This window comes from Phocoena phocoena, chromosome 1 (assembly GCF_963924675.1).
Source record: "Phocoena phocoena chromosome 1, mPhoPho1.1, whole genome shotgun sequence".
NCBI lineage: Eukaryota > Metazoa > Chordata > Mammalia > Artiodactyla > Phocoenidae > Phocoena > Phocoena phocoena.
Genome location: NC_089219.1, coordinates 102454743 through 102475937, shown reverse-complemented (window position 1 = coordinate 102475937; position 21195 = coordinate 102454743). Strand labels below are relative to the sequence as shown.

General features: G+C 44.8%; 1 protein-coding gene across 1 annotated transcript in view; it reads left to right on the top strand.

The window, feature by feature from the left end:
• The first annotated feature begins 11754 nt into the window (after window positions 1–11754).
• The window catches only part of CASQ2 (calsequestrin 2), a 59395-nt gene continuing 49954 nt past the window's right edge, over window positions 11755–21195 (top strand). The window contains exon 1 of the mRNA XM_065875940.1: window positions 11755–12059. Coding sequence (XP_065732012.1) covers window positions 11826–12059 — 234 coding nt within the window. The 5' untranslated portion in view covers window positions 11755–11825. The remainder of the gene's footprint in view (window positions 12060–21195) is intronic.

Genomic DNA, 21195 nt, shown 5'->3' with positions numbered 1-21195 from the left:
GACTCATCTTGGAACAGCTAAGAATAGAGTGTCCTTCCCAATCGAAACCTATCCTGCTGCCCATGAGGCAAAGAGACAGAGCTGTAAAGAGCAACAAGCCCTACAGCCGGGGCTAGAGATGCAGGCAAAGCCAGTGCCCTTGCACAAACAAGGAATGAGTGTGTCACATCCTCTTCACGTCCTGTGCGCAGGGTTAAGATCACTGCTACACAAGTCACAAAGATCAAAACACTAGGGAGGGTCCGCAGAGGAGACTGTCAACCAGCCCATCGTGGTCTCTGTGTCAGGTTCCACCCCAACACTAGTGGCATTTGGGGATCAGACAATTCCTTGTTGTGAGGAGATGTCTTGTGCATTGAAAGTTTAGTGCACAACTGGCTTCTAGCCACTAGGTACCAGTAACACCCCAAACCCCTCCGCCAGAGTAGCGACAACTGAAAATGTTTCCTGGCATTGCCAAGTGTCTCCTGGGTCTTCAGATCATCTTTGGCTGAGAATCACTGATTGGGCCATCTGGACTTAAGCCTCAAAAGAACTGCTAGCACTTGCAATAATATTTCCTGAGACAAGAGCTTGGTGTGAAATACAGGGACCTCTTATGTTGGTTTACTTATAGCTGTGAAGCCAACAGCGATTATTTGTATAAAAATTTGCCCCAAGCACTTCACAGAGGCTTACAGTGTAGTGATTAATTATACATACTCTACAGCAAGAATCCCAGCTGCTCCGGTCCCAGCTTCACCACTTATTGTTGGGTGGCATTGGGCAAGGGACCTGTATCACTTTGTGCCTCAGTTTCTTTATCTGTGAACTGTGGATAACCACAGGAACAACCTCACAGGGTATCTGAGACTACGTATTTGCAGTTACATGTAAAGTGCTCCCACAGTACTTGGCATGTGGTGAGCCCTAGAGGTGACCTATGCTAGCACTTCTCAGCTGGGGGCTATGACACTCTTCAAAGTGCCCGTGATATGATGGCATTAAGACTGCTTTTTCAATTTTGTTCTTTTAAGTACTTAAAATACTAACTTAAAATCTTGCCACCTAAAATAAAACTGCTTGGGAGCCTCCAATTAAATATCACTGTACATGCCCCTTAGCGGGGTCAGATAAGCCAGCTCCTGACTCAGGCACTCAGAGTATCCCTCAGCTGCCACCGTGGTCTTGGCGGTTGCAGAGCTTTCAGTAATCTTTATTCTTAGTCATCGCCTTCGAATTTGTGCCTATAATGCACTATTGTACAAAGACAAGAAATACAAGGGACGTTGGTGCTGAAACACACATTAAGAGGAAGCATATAAGTATTCATTAATTCTGTGAATGCATCTGGAGGTCATCTATATATATAACTCACCAATAATTGATCTGACCCAAATCCTAATTTACATATCCAGACATATCCAAAATTTCTAAAGTTGGAATCCAAAAAATACTATCATAATTATAATGAATTGGGGTTTTTATTTATTAGGAATAGACTACTCACACCTATGCTGTATTATTTGTTCCAGAGTACTTATAAATAGCCTGCCGCCTACCCAGGTGGACACTGTGATTGCTTCCCCTCATCCCTCTGACGCTGAGTGTTGTTTGGGTATCCCACCCCTTCCTGGTAGCCCAGGGCTTTGAGGGAAGCTGACCCCACCAGTGTCCCAGGGATTCACTGTAAGTGAACCCCCTGGGCTCTAGTTTTCAGAGGTGGGCCTGTGACCTACTCTTAGCTCAGGAGACTAAAGAAGATGGTTGCTGGTGGTTTCTGGGAAAAATACCCACACTGTCTTCCTGGAAGTGGAAGAGAAACCATGAAGCCCAAGAGTGGTTTGCAGTCAGCTAACAACAACCAGGCACAGCCAATTATATGTTGAGGATTTAGAACAAGAGAAGGCAGAGCAGAGAGATGAAACCAGAAAAGATCCTGATGACATACTGTCAAGCAGATGAATCAAACCAACCCTACAGCCTTCCCTGCCTCCAGTAATACAACCTAAGCCAGCTCGCATGGGCGTTTTGTTACTCGCATCCTAGCATAATCTCACTGCTACACCTTTAGCTTTTATAATTCTTTAGAAATAAACTAAAAAAATTATAAAAATGAATTTGTTGAGATAAGTGCCATCTACAAGAATGACCCACATCATTATACTAAAAGCAGTTGTTGTCTAGTTTTGCTTGTATAATCCATAGCTAAATTTCCATTTTCAAAGATTTCTGCTTCTAGCCAATACTCTCCCATCTGAAACAACCAAAAAAAAAAAAACTAGAAAAACATTTGAAATAACAGTTTTTAAGACACTGCACATTAGGCAGCAAAACAGCATGATCCCTGAGAGAGAGGAAACAAAGGATTTAAGCCCTACAGTTGCCCCAGCATACTGCCTGGAGAGAGCCTCTAGGTAGTAGAACAGGAAGTGGTAACCAAGACAGAGTCCCTGTGCTGAGCAGAAGGAGCTGAGGGTCTAGGGAGACCAAAGAGCTAAAGTTCACAGGCCATAGAACCAGAGTAGAGAGCTGCACAAGGGTGTTCTCTGCTCATATAGAGCCACTAAGAGGGCCTGTTTCCACCAGCCGGACTGAAAAACCTCATAATTCATGGGACACTGGGTAGACTGCTCAGAAGAGTCTTCTCTCAGCCATGGAGAATAATTAGTTTTAGGCTAATTGCTGCTCTGGTCCTGCCAAAAAAAAAAAAAAAAAAAAAAAATCTTAAAATTAAGACCAGAATGGATTAAACTGTTTCCAAAAAATTAACTTCATCACAGAACAGAGTTGAAGAAGACTTATACGAAATTTAAAAATAAAGCACTTTATTTATAAATGAAGATTTATAAAAATTTTAAAAATAATTCACAAAGTCTGGCAGCCAATCAAATATTATCAAGCATTCAAAGAAGCGAGAAGATATAACCCGTAATGACGAGAATAGTAATAATTGAAACTGACCCAGAATCGACACAGATGTTAGAATTAGCAGACAAGGATCTTAAGATAGTTATTATTATTATATTCCATATCTTCAAAAATTTAACTCAAGGAAGATAGAGAAAGACCTAATCAGACTTTTAGGGATGAAAACTATAATGTCTGAGATGAAAAATACACTGGCTGGGATTAACAAAAGATTTTATGTTGAAGAAGAAAAAACTAGTAAACCTGAAAACTTAGCCATAGAAACTATCCAAAATGAAACACAGAGAGGGAAAAAGAATTTTAGAAAATGAAAAGAGCATCAGTGAGCTGTGAGGTAACCCCAAGTGACTCATTATATGTGTAGTTGGAGTTCTTAAGAGGGAGAGGAGACAGAAAAAACATTTGAAAAAATAATGGTCAAACATTTAACAAATTTAATGAAAACTATAAACCCGTAGTTCCAAGGAGCACAACAAACCCCAAGCACAAGAAACATGAAGAAAACCAAGCCACTAAACCAAGGCTAAAAATCAGATTGCTAAAAATCTATGAATGAAAAGAAAATCTTTTTTATTCAACCACAGGGAAAAAGAACATTTATATACAATGGAACAAAGATAAGGATGACAGCAATTGCTTGTAAGGAACAATGCAAGCAAGATGACAGTAGAACAACGACTTTAAGAAAAAAAAACAAACAACTGTTAGCCTGGAACTTTTATCCAGTGAAAATATTTTTCAAAAACAAAAGTAAAATGAAAACATTTTAAGACAAACAAAAGCTACAAGAATCGTCAACAGACCTGCACCACAAGCAATGTTAAAGCAAGTCCTTTAACACTGGGTGGAAGGAAAATACCGGATGGCAATCTGGAGCTTCACAAGGCACTACAGACCAATATCTTTCATGAACAAAGGTACAAATTTTAAACAAAATTCTAGTAAATTTAATCCAAAATTTATGAAAAGGATAACATATTATGACCAAATGGGCTTTATCTTAGAAATCCAAAGTTGAATTACCTTTCAAAAGTCAATCAGGGGCTTCCCTGGTGGCGCAGTGGTTGAGACTCCGCCTGCCGATGCAGGGGACACGGGTTCGTGCCCCGGTCCCAGAAGATCCCACATGCTGTGGAGCGGCTAGGCCCGTGAGACATGGCCGCTGAGCCTGCGCATCCGGAGCCTGTGCGTCCAGAGCCTGTGCTCTGCAATGGGAGAGGACACAACAGTGAGAGGCCTGCGTACCACAAAAAAAAAAAAAAAAAAAAAAAAAAGAAAAGTCAATCAGTCAATCAATCTGGTAATTCACCAAATCAACAAAGTAAAAAGAGAAACCATATGGTCATCTCAATAGATGTAGAAAAAGTATTTTCAACACCCATTCTTTTTTTTTTTATTTTTATTTTTTTAAGTACGTAAGGAAGCCTTTAACTGTAATTTATAACTTTATTATTTTTTTTAAAGAAGATGTCGGGGGTAGGAGTTTAGTAATTAATTTATTTATTTTTGCTGTGTTGCGTCTTCGTTTCTGTGCGAGGGCTTTCTCTAGTTGTGGCAAGCGGGGGCCACTCTTCATCGCGGTGCGCAGGCCTCTCACTGTTGCAGCCTCTCTTGCTGCGGTGCACAGGCTCCAGACGCGCAGGCTCAGTAGTTGTGGCTCACGGGCCTAGTTGCTCCGCGGCATGTGGGATCCTCCCAGACCAGGGCTCGAACCCATGTCCCCTGCATTAGCAGGCAGATTCTCAACCACTGCGCCACCAGGGAAGCCCCCAACACCCATTCTTAAAAGTAAATTCAATACCCATTTCTGATCAAAATTCTCAGCCAACTAGGAAAGGAACTGAACTTTCCTCAACCTCATAAAGGGCATCCATAAAAAACCTACAGCTACTATCATACTTAGTAGTGAAAGCCTGAATCCTCTCCTAAAATCAGAGACAAGGCAAGGATGTCCACCCTTCCCACGACCATCAACAATGTGCAGAAGGTCCTACTCAGTGCAGTAAGGCAAGCGAAAGAAACGAAAGGTGTCCTAATTTCAAATGAAGAAAGAAAATCTTTGATCTTTGTTCGCAGATGACATAACTACCTATGCAGAAAATCCAGTGGAATCTCCAAAAATCTTCTAGAATAAGTGCATTTAGCAAGTTTACAGGATACAAGATCAACATATAACAATCAGTTGTATCTGTATACACTATTAACAAACAAATGGAAATCAAAAATTTAAAAACCTATCATTTTAATACCATCAAAAATATGAAATGGGGCTTCCCTGGTGGCGCAGTGGTTAAGAATCCACCTGCCAATGCAGGGGACACGGGTTCGAGCCCTGGTCTGGGAAGATCGCACATGCTGCGGAAAACTAAGCCCGTGAGCCACAACTACTGAGCCTGCGCATCTGGAGTCTGTGCTCTGCAACAAGAGAGGCCGCGATAGTGAGAGGCCCGTGCACCGCGATGAGGAGTGGCCCCCACTCGCTGCAACTGGAGAAAGCCCTCGCACGGAAACGGAGACCCAACACAGCAAAAATCAATCAATCAACCCATCAATCAATTAATTAATTAATTTTAAAAAATGAAATGCTATCAGATAAATCTGACAAAAGATATTATGAGACCTGGATACTGAAAACTACAAAAAACTGCCAGAAGAAATCAAAAAAGACATAAATCTATGGAGAGGTATATGCCTTTTGATGTTTGAGAAAGTTCAGTGTTGTGAAGATGTCAATTCTCCCCAAATTGGTTTACATATTAAACACGACCAGAATCTCAATGGACTTTTTTTTTTTTAACTTGATGACCTGATTCTGAAGTTCACATGGAAATGTGAGGACCTGGACATCTTGGGGAGTGGATCGAGGGGGCAGTATTCTGCCTGTCACAATCTCCATTTGGACACTTTGATGTAACCTCTGTATCCAGGTGATTTGGGGTTTTGGTTTTGGTTTTCTGTTCTTTTACTGCTTTCCCTGAGAAGTCTATATTTCCTTGTAGTTCCAGGACAAATAAACCGTAAGCTTTCCTTTTATCTGCTCTCATGTACATTACTAAATTTCTCATTTTCTTTCTTCTCTTTTTTCCAATTATTCCTCTTTTCTCTCTTGTAAAAAAAAAAAAAGCTGGTTTCTTTTTATTTTCTTGTCCTTTAAATTTTCTCTAAGTTTTTCTATTTTTGTTTTTCCCTGAAGGAGATAGAGAAGGGTCCCCCTCCTTATGCAGAATAGCCTGGGATCATGACAAGCCAGACAGAAGAACAGGGTCCAAATCCAGTCTCTGCTACTTATCAGCTGTATTAATTTGGTAGAGTACTTGATCTTGAATCCCAGTCTCCTCATCTGTGAAATAGAAGGAATAATACTTAGCTTGATAGAATTTTAAATGAGATGATGTATAAAATGTAATGAGCCCAATGACCGGCTCATAGCAAGCACTGAAAACATTAGTTCCCTTCTTGCTTTTCCTCTTATACTCACAAGAAAGCACAGGAGGTGACTCAGTACAGGGCCAAAACCCAGAACATGTCCACAAATGAGCAGTCTCACATTGTGGGCTGCCATCTATTGTTCTGAAGCAATTTCTGGCTTGTCCAAGTGACTTCATGAGCCCCCCGTGAGAGGCATCTAGCTATGGTTGCAAGTGGTAGAGGAAACAGAAACAAAGCACAAAGTCCACCTTCTGGGTTCAAACCCCAGCTCTGCTATGACTAGCCACGTGACCCTGTGCAAATTAGTTAACCTCTCTGTACCTCTGTTTACCCATCTGGGAATACTAAAACTATCAACCTCCTCGGTTTTTAAGAATAAGTTAAATTTTGTAAAGTACTTATAATAAGACCTGGTACAAAGTTAGTGCTTCACATTTATTTAACAAATATTTAATGAGAACTACTATTGGCAAGGCTGGTTTCAAGGAATATTTTGAACAGATGCTGTCCCGGCTCCTATAAGGCTCAGTCTAGCTGGGGAAAAAAGAATCCCCAATGGGAGGGATGTTCCCAAGGAGAAGTATGGTTGGTACCTAAGGGGAGTGAATGTCAGCTCCTGGTCTACCCTGAGGGCCTCCCTGAGGAAGTGACATTGTTAAGATCTGGACGGTTTTACAACCTTGCTCTTTTTTATGCGGGCCTCTCACTGTCGTGGCCTCTCCCGTTGTGGAGCACAGGCTCCAGACGGGCAGGCTCAGCGGCCATGGCTCACGGGCCCAGCCACTCCGCGGCATGTGGGATCCTCCTGGACCGGGGCATGAACCCGTGTCCCCTGCATCGGCAGGCGGACTCTCAACCACTGCACCACCAGGGAAGCCCCCAACCTTGCTCTTTTTAAACCTAGCATTGATCTTTCTCTGCTCGGCTCTATTTAGGGGTTTTCTGGTGCTGGGGACCAGGGAAGGCTCCTGGGGCTGCCCGATATTCAGAGTCAAGAGGAAAAGGAAGGCCTTGGGGTTGCGGACAGGACTGTTCTGATTGGACCAGAGGAAGCCTCGAGCACCCGGCTGTAGACCCAGGCATTTCTGGGACTTTCTCTTCCAGGCCAGCATGCTGACTCCCTTGGCCGGTGGCGCAGCGGAATGGGAGGAATGGGCTCAAAGAAAGAAAGATGCCATACTCCGCTTTGTCCACTGGGTGGAGTATTTTAGCCAAAGAAGGGGCTTTTGGAGGCACTGAAGTCCTAGACCTCTGCCTTGGAGGAGAGGCAAGCTTGGACTTGTGAGAGTCACGCCCATGAAACCCTCTTCCGCGGGTAACAGTCAACGAACTTTCTCAAACCTGTGGCCTGTGCCAGGGCCTATCCTGGGAAAGATAATATTCTATGGGCGGAACAAATCCTAGAAGTTTAGAGCCAGAAAGCGGCCATGGGAGACCAGTGAGTCTGACCCTCTTTTCCACAAATTAGAAATGTGAGGGCCGAGAGGTGAGGAGACTCACCAAGGTCACACAGCTGGTTGAGCTGTGTCAGACCAGCCCAGGATCCAGGTGTCCTGGCTCCCTGGTCACAGCCCTCTCTGAGCTGCCTCCGAGTCGTTCTGATAGGTTCCCTACCCTGTGGACCCACCCATGTAGGTGTGAGCCCATATGTCTTATTAACAGACAAAAAAGTCTGAGAGAGAAACTGATGCTTCCATCGGAGGTGGATGCAACGCCCCCTAGTGGTGGAATCCCCGTAGGTCTCAGTGCGGAGGCACCTACCTCTTCTCCCTGGAAGAAGAATGCTCTCGGCCTCAGCCCTGCCCTCCCTGCTGCTCCTAGGTTCCCTCCTTGAAGATGCTTTCCTTCACCCCCGGTGCAAAAGGGCCACCTCCCACCCACTGTCGCAGGCTCTCCCTTGTCCTTCTCAACTGCTCTTTAGAGCACGTGCCTCTATTTGAAGTCCTATTTTATACGGGTGCACACACATATACCCCTTAAGTACATTGATTATTTACTGCTCATCTCCCCTCTCGGATGTAAACTCAGTGAGTTCAGATGAGTAATATGTCCAACCCCAGTACCCAGTAGAGTGTCTGGTACATAGAAGGTGCCCATAAAAATGTATTTAATTAACAAATGAATGAAAGATCATGGCTTCAAATACTGATTCATCTGTAAAACGAGTTATTGTGAAGATCCAGTTAAATAGTATATGCAAAATGGTCCTGCCACCTGTCAAGGGTAAACAAATGAAAGGGGGAGGTTAGAATATGGGATTCTAGGGAGTGGCCACTTGGAGTGAGGGACTGGAAATTGTTAGCAAAAACAAGGGGCCTATGTCATATATCGTGACAATAGTTAACGTACATTTATATTGATTTCCTTCCTTTGTTTTATCCTTTCTTGTTTAAAAACAAAGACAAAAAATACCTGTTAATGGCACATAAAGACACATGTACAATTCAGCACAGTCACCCTGACCTGGGTAGCTGCTAAAACTGGAATGAAAAGCTGATCTGCTAGATGCCAAATTGACTCAGACATGTCAGAAGCATCCCTTGTTTACAAAATAAATACATTGGGAGGGAGGGAGATGCAAGAGGGAAGAGATATGGGAACATATGTATAACTGATTCACTTTGTTATAAAGCAGAAACTAACACACACACACACACACAAATAATAAAAAATAAATACGTTAAGGTTGGTGGGCAAGAAAGCAAAGGAAAAACAAAAACAATAAAAAGCAGTCAGAAAAAAATGGCTGGGACATAAAAAGTCGACATGCAAACCTAACCTTCCTAAGAGGGGGACACGCATTTCACCCCCCGTGTCTCGGTGTGGGTGGACAGTGGGAAACCTGATCACCACAACACGTGTGAGTAGCCATGCCGTCCTCAGGGCTGGGCTTTGAGGCCCCAAATTGAGCCAGGATTTAGGGACAGGAACTTTCCACACTGGAGCTTTTTTTCTGTTAATACACAGTTGGTCATAAGCCAGACTTGAGGGCTAAACTGAATTTTTTTAAATTATCCCTTTACCCTGGTACTTTTCATCAGTTGCAAGTCAGTGGGAAATTCAAAGACTCTGACTTTAAACATCTCTCAGTTTTTTGGTAACATTAAAAAAAAGCATATATTAAGAGAAGTGGAGCAAATTCTAAATAAAGATAAGCCAGTGAGATTGAGACAACTGGGAACAGTTTTGGGAAGCTGACCTTGAAAAGACAAGACATATATTGCTTCACTCAAAAATCATTTCCCCCTTAAATTTTCTAAAGAAAGCAGAGATCTTGCACACTTGCAAGTGACCTGAAAAGCTAACCACATCTTAGAACGGCTATTCTTGGCTCTATCTTTTTTTTTTTTTTTTGCGGTACGTGGGCCTCTCACTGCTATGGCCTCTCCCGTTGCAGAGCACAGGCTCCGGACGCGCAGGCTCAGCAGCCATGGCTCACGGGCCCAGCCGCTCCGCGGCATGTGGGATCTTCCCGGACCGGGGCACGAACCCGTGTCCCCTGCATTGGCAGGCGGACTCTCAACCACTGCGCCACCAGGGAAGCCCTCTTGGCTCTACCTTTAAAAGCCTAGAGAATTCACCATCAGAAAGAACAGAATGCTGTCATGGGTTTCAGCGAGGGGTTCCCCAAGGTCCTGGCTTCCTGGACATGAACCTGTCCTGAAGACAACTCCCGTCAGCCTGACTGTCAGCATCAGGACCTCTGGCTGCAGTAGAGGGGCTTGCTTTCACTCATGTAGGCCACTGAACTTCTTTTCTCCTTCTGTTCCCTACAAAGTTTGTATGGGACAGAGTCCTTGCTATTTCCAAAGCTGATTTTCCAACCAGAAGAAGAAAAAAATTTGGCCTAAATCATGAGAGCCATTAGACTACTCTAAAGAGCGGAAGGGCAGGGGTGGACTGTTGTTTGACCAGAAAAGATGGAGCCACTTAAGAAAAGAAGCGTCTGTGGGGGAATTGCCCCATCAGAGTGAAAGCACCCAGGGGCACCAGGCTCCAAGGCAGGGCTGAACCCTCACTCAGGCAGTTGATAACGCGATCTCTGACAGGGTGCTGAGCTCCCTGAAGCTCAGTTAGCTCCCCTGTGCAATGCGCCCTAATCACGTCTGCCCCAGTTGCCTGCTGGATTCAAGAAGGCAGAGAGAAAAGGGTTCACAAACCATTACTATTAGAAACTGAGAAGTAATTATTACAATAACCTACGTTCCACCATCTCCAGGAAGAATGAAGTAACTATAATAGCTGCCGTGTTTGGGTAACTGTTTTGTACCATGCCTTCCCATCTCTGTGTTCCAAGCCTTACAATACAGTCGTAATTATCCCCATTTTACATGGTGGGCGTGGTGGTGGGGGGGAGAGATTGAGAATCAGAGAGGGTGAATGACCTTCCAAAGTCTATTCAGCCATTAAGAGGCAGAGCACGGCTTCGAACTCGGATCTGTCCAGCTCCTGGACTCTCTATAGCAGTCTGTCTCTAATGAAGAGGAGAAGGGCAAAAATGATATACTGGGGGTTAATGTTAAAAAAGAAAGATGATGGGGGTGATAGCGAAAAGCCTAAGAGGGCTTCTGAGGAAGACTGTTGAACTTTTATTTAATTTTATAATGGGTCAGGATCTCCTGGTGTCAGCAGCGTTCAGCGGTGAGCCGGGGCAGAAGGAGAGGAACTGTGACCCCGGGTGGGCTGGGCTCCTGGGAAGCTCCACGCTTTCTGTGGAGAAAGGGTGACCCTACATTCCTCGCCCAGTGACCGGCAGAGCCACGGGGACACGGCGCAATGGCCAGCCAGGGAAAAGGCAGGTGCAGAACGTCAAGTCCACCTGGGGGTCCGGCTGGTCCCCAGGTCAGCAGTGAGTAGGTAAGGGATGAGCAGCCTGCCAGGAAGGAACAGACTGAAACAGTTCCCTGGGGTAATAGACCGATTCAACAGCGTCTGAGTGGCCCTGTGCACATCCAAGTGCCACGTCTCTCTCCTCTCCTTCTCTCCTCCTCCCTCTTGAGTGAACTTCTCTCCTCTGACCTTCCCGCCCTCCCTATTTCATGTGCACACGTTCCCCCCGTCTCCCTCCCACCTCCTCCTCCACCGGCCTGACAAACTGTATCAGCGAATCCCTCAACAGTGCCATATCTAACTTTTTAATTCATTGCATGATTTATTTTTAGCCTGAAACAACTGCATCCTAAAAATGGAGTTCCTGATGAGACAGGGGCTGGGCAGAGCTATGCGAGGTATCTGGGGCTGGGCCGCCTAGCCTGGCTCTGGTTCTACACATGCATGGGTGTGAGCCTCTGCACGCTTCGTCCCAAGCCCACGATTACAGTCAGCAGCCGGAGAAGGTGAAGAGGGGGTTCTCGGGCCCAGGAAGGGCCAAGGAGAGAGACGAGATCGGCCTCTCTGCTCCCCACTGCTCCCAGCAAGTCCTCTAAGGCACCAGTCTCTTTCCTACACACCGTGTCTCTGGGAAAGAAAAACAAAACTTCGCCCAGATGAAGAGAACCCACCTGTTTGTGGTGGCGGTCTACCTGCTGTCCTCCTGCAGGGCAGAGGAGGGGCTGAGCTTCCCCACCTATGACGGCAAGGACCGCGTGGTCAGTCTAACCGAGAAGAACTTCAAGCAGGTTTTGAAGAAACACGACTTGCTCTGCCTCTACTACCATGAGCCCGTGTCTTCAGATAAAGTCGCGCAGAAACAGTTCCAAATGAAAGAAATCGTGCTGGAGGTGAGTGGGGGGCCCCCAGACCACGTGGCCAAAGGGAGCAGGAGGTGGCCAGTGGTCGGCATGGGAGGACCTGAGGGCGCTGAGAGTATATCCTCAAGTCTTGTGGCATTTCAGTCTCAGGCAAATCTGAAGATATTCTTGTTGCAAAGCTGGGATGTGTGAAAAACAGGGGTGGGTCCAGACTCTTAAGACGGGACAATTGAACGTGCTTCACAATAGTCTGTAAAGATGTAAAGTCTGTCATCCGATGGTCCTCTTGATTTCTCAAGGGCAATAGTTCAAGCTACTCTTTTTCTCAGAGAATGTTAAAGCTATTGTTAAAAAACCTGACTGAAATGAAATTCAGGGTTATTTGCAGGTTTCATTCGGCGTGCTAATTTCCTACCCTTTGTTCCCTTAAGCCCCCCCCCATGATCCTGATGAAGCAGGAGTCATTTGACCTTGCCTGTCCTCGTGGGTCAGATGGGGAATATCACTAAGCGAGGAGCCTCTCCTGTGACTCGGTTTTAGTCAACATCGCACAGTGTAGATGTGGGAAGATTTGAGCTGCGCGTTCATTAATGGGAATATTTCTCTTTCTCAGAAAGTTCTTGGTGTGAGTTCAGGGAAGATGCTGAAGTCAGTTCTTATTTCATCTGCATTACATGGCCTGTCCGTAAACCTGGCGCTGGGACCCGTTCTCTAATCGAACTCCTCCCACAGTTCCTCCTGGACAGTTTCAGATCGCTTACACTCAGGAACACCTGTGAGTGCCAAGAATTCTAATAGGCACCAAGATCCCTTATCAGTCCCCGGGTCGGGCTCAGCCCAGGCACAAATCTGTGAAAAGGACTACTGGAGAACTACAGCAGTTTATTAACCGGCGCAGCCAGAAAGCTCAGCTCAATCAGATGCCTTTTTTTCTTTCTTTTTTTCCAGTGTTATTGAGACATAACTGACATACTTTATAATCAAAGACTCTGATGAACAGAATTACCATGTAAAACCCACGTGGATTTTAATTCTCAAGAAAAAGTGGTTGTAATAAAATCCAGGAAAACCACACCAAACACATCAAAATATCTTTGATAATTAAAGAAGTATTGCAGAATCCTGTGTCTCCCGATCATCACACACATATCTATTTTCAGAGGATTTATATACGGCAGTGTGGTCATTACAGAGAGCTCTGGTGGACAAGAAACCTCTGTGGGTTACAAGTGAGGAAAAAGCAGGGACCGTTATGAGGTCTTTGTACTATATATATGGGAAAATTACAGGCTGGAAAAAACCAGGACATACAGCACAGCTGCTGCTCAGCCCATGAAATCCTCACTCACGTGATTACCTCCATCTCAAACTGCCCTACTCAATTATAGAGACGTACTTATGAAATGTTAATTGAAGGCGTAAGGATTCTACCATATCTGCTCGTATCTGTCCACTTAGCCTAGAACGCAAAAAGAATGCCAGTGCAAGCAATGACCCCATTTCTGATTCCCTGTTATATTAACACACATGCATACACACACACACTCACACACAAACTCCCTCAAGAATCTGTCTCCCCCAAAGATGAATTCTGTACCCCCAAGGAAAATCCTGAGAAGGAGCTTTGCCCTGGACTCACCATCCTTCCAGGCACCTTTGATCCAAGAGTGCCCGGCAGAGACTGACAAGGAGGAAGTTAAGCACAGGAGGTAGTCTGATGCCCCACAGACTCCTAAATCACTAAGGGAAAGAGATCACAGAACTTGGAGTCAGGAGTTCCTGATTTATATTCTGGCTTTGCCTCTACTGGACGCATGACATAGGGCAGGTTACTTAATTTCTCTGAGCCTCATTTTCTTATCTACAAATCTGAAAAAAATAACTATCATACAGGCTTATGAGATGATTAAATAATAATAATCAACATTTATTGAATGCTTCCTGTGTGTAGGGATTGTATGTGGTAGCTGGTTTGATCTTTACAGTACTTCTCTGATGTAGATACAGTTACTATCCCCCTTTTACAGATGTGGAAACTGAGGCACAGAGAGGCTAACTTGCCCAAGATCACTCTACTCGTGCGGGTGAAGGCAGTTTTAGCCCCTATACTGGGTTACTGCTGGAATCAAATGAGACAATGTACAAGGAGTTGGTGGATACCCTGTTCAGTATTATTTCAAGAGTCTTCCTTAAATAGAGTACTCAGCCTGTGAGCTTGGGCCTGACGATGCCAGCTGTATCAGCTGAGAGGCACGGAGCCCCAGAGGCGCTGCTCGTGCAAATGCCCAGACCCTGGGGGAGGTAGGGCTCCCTCCGCGCAGGTCGGAGAGGGGAGGGGTGGGCCTTTGTTGAGATACCTGTCAGTTGCCGGCTGTTCCTCAGAATCCAGGACAAGACTGGTTCCAGGAATCCCATGACTGATACGAGAGGGTAGATGTGAGCCTCTAAATTTCTTTTGTGGTCAGAAAAGCCTATTTTGTCCTCTTAATTCCCTGGACTCCAAACCTACACTAAGGAAAATATCCTGCCCATCCCAGAGCTGTGTCTGTTTGGGATAGAAGGAAGGGAGGAGACAGTGAAATCTCAGCCCTGGGCAGACAGCACAGGAAGGGGCGGGCTCCTTCCCTCCCAATAGTTTGGGAAGGTGGCTTGCTTTCTTCTTTTTGTTGTTTTGAATTTTATTTTATTTACTTTTTATACAGCTGGTTCTTATTAGTTATCTATTTTATGTATGTTAGTGTATATATGTCAATCCCAATCTCCCAATTCATCCCACCACCACCCCCCCGGGGAAGGTGGCTGTCCATGTTTTTTATCATAACTCACTATGACGTAATGTGTACAGACACATACACAGGTGAAACAAAAGTTTCATAGGACAACACATTATTATTTGGGGAATACTTGGATTTAAAATACTTTTGTCTTCTATTTTATTGTTATTTTCTATTCTTCTATTGTATTTCATTAAAAAAATACTAATCCCAACCTATTAAATTGATTTCCCTCTCTGGTGATGAGTTGCCCTCCTCAGGTTGAAAACCTGGGGAATTTCTAAGGGTTAGAAGGTTAGGAATTAGAAGTTCATAACTCGTCACGTAAAGGCCATCCCATTCTGATAAAAAAAAATCCAAAGGTACTATGGTCAATGTTTTGTCTGCTGCTGTAAGGACTGACGTTGAAACACCCAGAAACAGTCCCATCCACAGGGTAAGGAGGTCACTGCCCGACTTGGGGCCTTGAAATGCAGATCATTTAGTCATACATCTGTCACTTACTCTAGGTCGGGCCTTGGGGTGCACGCCGTGGATACCGGGAACGTGAGGCACTCAGGTGGCTCGTAGCCTGATGTGGAAATTACAGTGCAATACAAATGAAAAGCCACAGTGCAACGGGGTCACTGTAGTAGTAGGGCAACATAAGGTCCTCCGGGAGTGCAGAGGAAAGAGGAAGCACCCCGCCCTCTGGGAGAGATGTGGAAGGCATGACAAGGAAGAATTGATTTGTGAAAATGAGTAGAATTTACCAGACAAATAAGCGAGGGTCGGGGAGGGAACCCCAAGAGCTAAGGTGCTGATAGCTCCCAAATCTTTTTCCACCCCACTAGCTTTTTCCTAAAATTTGGCCACGAGGGCCTCGTTCCTTTAGGTAAAATTTTTATCCCTACTTAGTCAAGCCCCTCTGGGAGAAGCCGTCTTTTAAGACATTGCTATCCATTTATACTTCCATCGGATCAAGTTTGAGTTTTGTGTTGAGAGCAGGGTTTGATAAGGGGAAGAGGAGAAAGGGAAGAATATGAGGCCATTAAAAGCTTAGGCAGAAAAAGGGCAAGTCAAATGGCACCGGGAGGCATCACTTTCAAACTTTGCTTTGCGTTTGGTTGGGGTCTAGTTCTGGGGGACCCCAGTGTTGGTGCATTGTACGTAGCTCTATACAGATGTTCTGTAAATGCTTGTTGAATGAATGAATGAAGTGTTAGAGCTCAAAAGAACCTTGTGAATCATCTAGATTTTTCTGAACCTCTCATGTCATACATGCGGCCTTGCAGTGTTGTGACTTACACAGCTGGTAATCCTGATTCTTGGTTGGGCATTTCATCCACAAAGTAACAACACACTAGTGTAAGAATATGTTAGACTATGTGGAAAAGACAAAGCAGGCAATAAGAACTGCCACCCAGAGCTAAACACGGTTAATGTTCTGATAGAGTTCTTTCCAGTATTTTTTTCTATGCATAAAATCATGTTTTCCAATTAGGTTTACACCTTTTTTTTTTTTTTTTTGCGGCACGCGGGCCTCTCACTGTTGCGGCCTCTCCCGTTGCGGAGCACAGGCTCCGGACGCGCAGGCTCAGCGGCCATGGCTCACGGGCCTAGCCGCTCCGCGGCATGTGGAATCTTCCCGGACCGGGGCACGGACCCGTGTCCCCTGCATCGGCAGGAGGACTCTCAGCCACTGCGCCACCAGGGAAGCCCATATACCATTTTTATAGTTTTGTTTCCTGCTTATTTCCTTACAGTATATTGTGAGTGTTCCTATGTCACTAAATAGCTTTAAATTCTTGACAAACATAATGTTAATGCTGGCATAGTATTCCATTGTATGATCATACATATTTTTAAGATAATTTCTCTGTTCTTTTTCCTTTTAATTTTTAAAAAAAATTTTATTGGAGTATAGTTGATTTACAATGTTGTGTTAGTTTCAGGTGTACAGCATAGTGCATCAGTTATATGTATACATATATTCACTCTTTTTTGGATTCTTTTCCCGTATAGGCCATTACAGAATTTCTCTCTTTTTGGACACTGACACAATTTTCAGGGTTTTAAAAACCTTTGTCTATTTATATTTTTATTGTTGTTTTAATGGACATTCTTTGATTTCTAGCTAGGCTGAATTTTTCATAAAATTATTTGCCATTTACATTTTTTTCTTATTTTTCTATGTCTTTTCCCCATTTTTTCTATTGAGGTGTCAACTCAGATTATAAAGGGAGTTGCAATTTTGTATACTATTTCCATCAGCTTTGGCCAAGTCAGCAAATGCAGTCATACCGCAATGGCTGAATCCTATTAGTACCGCAGGACTCAGAGACACAAGAGGAGGATACGGGCACTGAATTTGATTCTTCCTTGCTCCTTTGTTGCCTGCTTCCACCCTTGCCTTGAAACTGCAGTGCAAGTGCTATGCCTATCATGTTCTATAAATATTGCCAGAGAAAGTCCTCCCACATTCGACATCACTGACCTCTCTCAGGTTGAAATGCTCTAACGTGGGCTTCCAAATCAGATAGACCTGGGTTTAACTCCCAAGGAAGTCTGTCTGTGTTCAGGTTCCTTACTTGTGATGTGAGATGCCGGAGATGGCGTGAGGATTCAGTGAGGCAGGATGGCAAGAGCTCAGCTTCTGGCACACAGAAGGTACTGGACAAATGCTGACTCCTTTCAGCCCTCACCCCCTTTCAGTCAGGATTTTAGATACAGCCCAGCCTAACCCGTCACTTTAGAGACTGAGGACCCCAGGCCACTTTCAGAGAGCTCAGGACTGGTGATGTGATGCCATGTTGCTTATTCACAGCCAGCCACGCCCAGAAAGGTGGAGTGACTTTCCCTGATCACAGACCCTCTCCCTCTGATCGCCAAGGCTTACGGAGCCTGTGTCTGATAGATTCCACATCATCAGCGTCAGTTCTTAAATTAGGCCCCTTCCACATTTTCAGTCACGCTGCAGCCTCCTTGCATTTAAGAAGTTCTTCCATTCCCTTCAGGCTCCTTCTAACTCACTCTTTCTCTCCTTGGAGACATATGTTGGAGTTATCCCCCTAGATTGGAAGCTTCCTGAAGGCAACTGAATTCAAAGCAAACTTGGTAAGGGGGGAAAGTTAAAAAAAAAAAAAAAGAAAAAAAAAAGAGATGGAATCAAGTTCCTATGGACAAGGACAAAAAAACTGCTTGTGAGCCAAAAACACAACTGAATGAATGACCTGGTCATGTGACAGAGGCTGCCTTGATGTCAGAAGGAAGCCCAGCAGTATGGTGTCCACATTGTGAGTTCCTGAGCTCGCTGGAAACGGTGTCATGGTCCTGCGAAATGCCTAGGCCAGATTTGCGGAACCATTTACTTCTTCCTCTTCCCCTCCTACCGTCACACAGATCTTATCCCCCAGTCCAAGGCCCATTTCCTTTCCTCTACACCACTCCACCTCTAGGAAACCAGCATTCCAACCTGAAAAAGAAGGAAGGAAAAGGTGAAAACTTTTCCTAGTGAGCTTCATGCGTACGGAGAAATGATTTCATGGCCACTTAAACATCTCTAGAGGGGAAGGAGAAAGGAGGCCTCAGTGTTGGAATCGCTGGACGCTCTGATCACATTCATCTCCAGAGCTGAGGCTGTGCACTGTGTATGTATGTCCTATGGGAGCAACTAAACACACCAACCTGTAACCAATATACATTTACAGGATTAGGAAAAACTACAGGGGATTTTTCTCAGGCAAGTTAGTGTTTCAGAACATGAAAATACGTACTGTGAATCCTTGAATAGAAATACTCATTCGTCAAATATCTTTTGCTCTTAGTGGGACTCTCAGGAATCATAGCATGAATGAATGAGTCACTTAATAGATGGTGAACAAGCAATGCTTTCCATACTGTGAACAGTAAATATCACTTCCTTTGTTTAGGGTGACTGGTCCCTGGGATTGGCAGGCAACCTGGGGTCCTGGCACAGAAATAGCCACATCACTCCGGTAGTTGCCCGCCAGGTTGACCAGCTGCACCTGTTGTTTCTTGGGACGTCCAGGGCTGCTTCCCCTCTGATGCTTCCCCAGAGGATCCCCTCTGCAGGGCCTTCTGCTCTTCCTGCTTAAGGAGGTCCCACTTCGCTCACCACAAAAAAGCCACTGCCATCCCCACACATGACCTGCCCAGGGGCTCTCTCCCGAGCCCTCTTGGATATCAAATGGCAAGATCACTACCTAAAAATTATTGGAAATGGCCTGTCCACCAGCAGGGAGGGTTATTGTTATGACTGACTGTCCAGGGCTGGTAAACAGGTTATTTCCCAATACTTTTTAGATGGTGATTCCAGAACAGATCATCCATTAGGCCCTACAGGGGAGGAGGAGGCTGGTTCCATCATCTACGGCAGAACTAAGGATCTGAATCCCGTGCATTGCAGGCTTCTGGGTTCTGCTAAGTGTCCTAATGCAGCTGCTCTCAGTCTGCCAAGGCCCACAACAGACTGAGCTCCCTTCTGTATTCAGGTCTCAGTTTCCTAATCAATCTATATATCAGTGAGAAATCTTTGGTGGGGTGACTGAAGCCTCTTTAGGTTCTGCCATATGCCCAGTGTCGTCGACATGACTTGTGTGCACAGCCATCCTCGTGTATCCAACTTCAGGTGAGGTCGCAGTGCTTGGGCAAAACAGACAGCTGTGGGTCAGAGTAACTGAATTTCTCTTTCATTTACTATTCGATCCTGGGCAAGGCACAAATATGCATCACATTTTATTCATCTAAAACATCAACTGTGTGCTTTCTACCTCAGTGAATTAAGAGAATTCAGTGAATAAAAATTTCTCATAAGATTATAAGAAGCTGGACAAGTGTCAGGTATTATTACTTTGTTACGTTGTCTACTACTTAGGAACTATGTAGACTGCTGAGGGCCTGAAATACAGCTGGTTCTTACCAAATGCTAATTCCCTTCACCTGTCACTTGAAATGTAGCCCCTGTTCTTGGCCAGTTGCAGTAGTTCTCAACCTTGGCTGCACGTGGGACTCACCTACAGAGTTTTAAAAGACACCTATGCCTGGGTCTTTCCCACCCCCCCACCCCCCACCAGCACTGATTTAACTGGTCACAGGGGAAGGGATGATATCCAGGTGCTACAGTTTTTAAAACCTCCCTGGGTGATTCTAACGTGCGGCCAAGTTTGGGGACCACTTGAGGCTTGATGTTCAAAATGTGGACGGCAGACCACACCAGTGGCGATGGTATAAGCAGGGTGTTTGTTACATTTCAACAGGATCCACAGGTGATTCATAGGCATGTTAAAGTTTGCAAAGCACTATCCTGGTCTGTTGGGTTGGAGAAATTTTCCAGATGACCATAATCGTGTTGCACCTGCTTGACCTTTGGTCTGTTGACGCTCCTGAATGACAATGGACCTGTCAACATTCCTCTGATTTGGAAAACTGCTGAGACGTGAAGTTGGTTTGGGGGCTGCAGGGATTCAGGTCTGCTCTAGGGACTCTGCCAGGTCTCCCAGTCTTCTCCCACGGTCCCCTCACTCACACGGTCAGTGATTAATACTTTGGACCTCCTAAGAAAGGGAAGATCTGGGCCCATGGGAAGCCTCCCCCTCCTTGAGAGGTTTCCAGTGGAATTACAGGGGTTTCTAAGGCCAGATCAGAAGGTGCCTTAAAGAATCTTAGATCAGGGTCCAGGATTTACCTTCAGAAAGGGAGGAAAAGCATCTATTTGGTTGCCATGGCACACTTCCCTTTTCTCCATAAGGGATGACAAAAATCTGACAACCCTGGGAGTATATGAATATGGGACACTAACGTGTTAGCATGTTTAACAGAAAAGTACGGGGAAGCTGCTCAGAGAACACTGGTGAGTGTTCTATAACGTGGAACTAAGTCTTGTGAACACCCAAATAGAAATATTCATTCTTTCATTTATTTGTCAAATATTCATGCACTGCTTACTTAGAAAATGCAGATGACATGGTCCCTGGTCGCTAAGGAGTTGGTCTTCTTTTGTTGATGATGAGAACTCACTTCCTTTAGGTCTATGCTTAAGTGTCATCTCATGAAAGAAGTCATCTTGACCACCCATATAAATCACACTCTCCAAGCACCCCCTTATCCCTTCAACCTTACTTTATTCTTCTCCATAGCCCTTGGCTGACAGAGTGCATATTGCTCTACACTGCTGTAGAGTGTAAAACCCACAGAGACAAGGACTTTGTTCTCTTCATTGCTGTACTCCAGCACCTAGATCAGTGTCTGATTCACAGTGGGCTCTCAACGGTGTTTGCTGAATGAATGTTAAATGAACAGATGAGGATGGAGGGGTATGGAAATGGCACTTATTATGAACTTACCATAAAACATGTCCAATATGGGTGCTTTGCATATGTCATTCTGTTGAA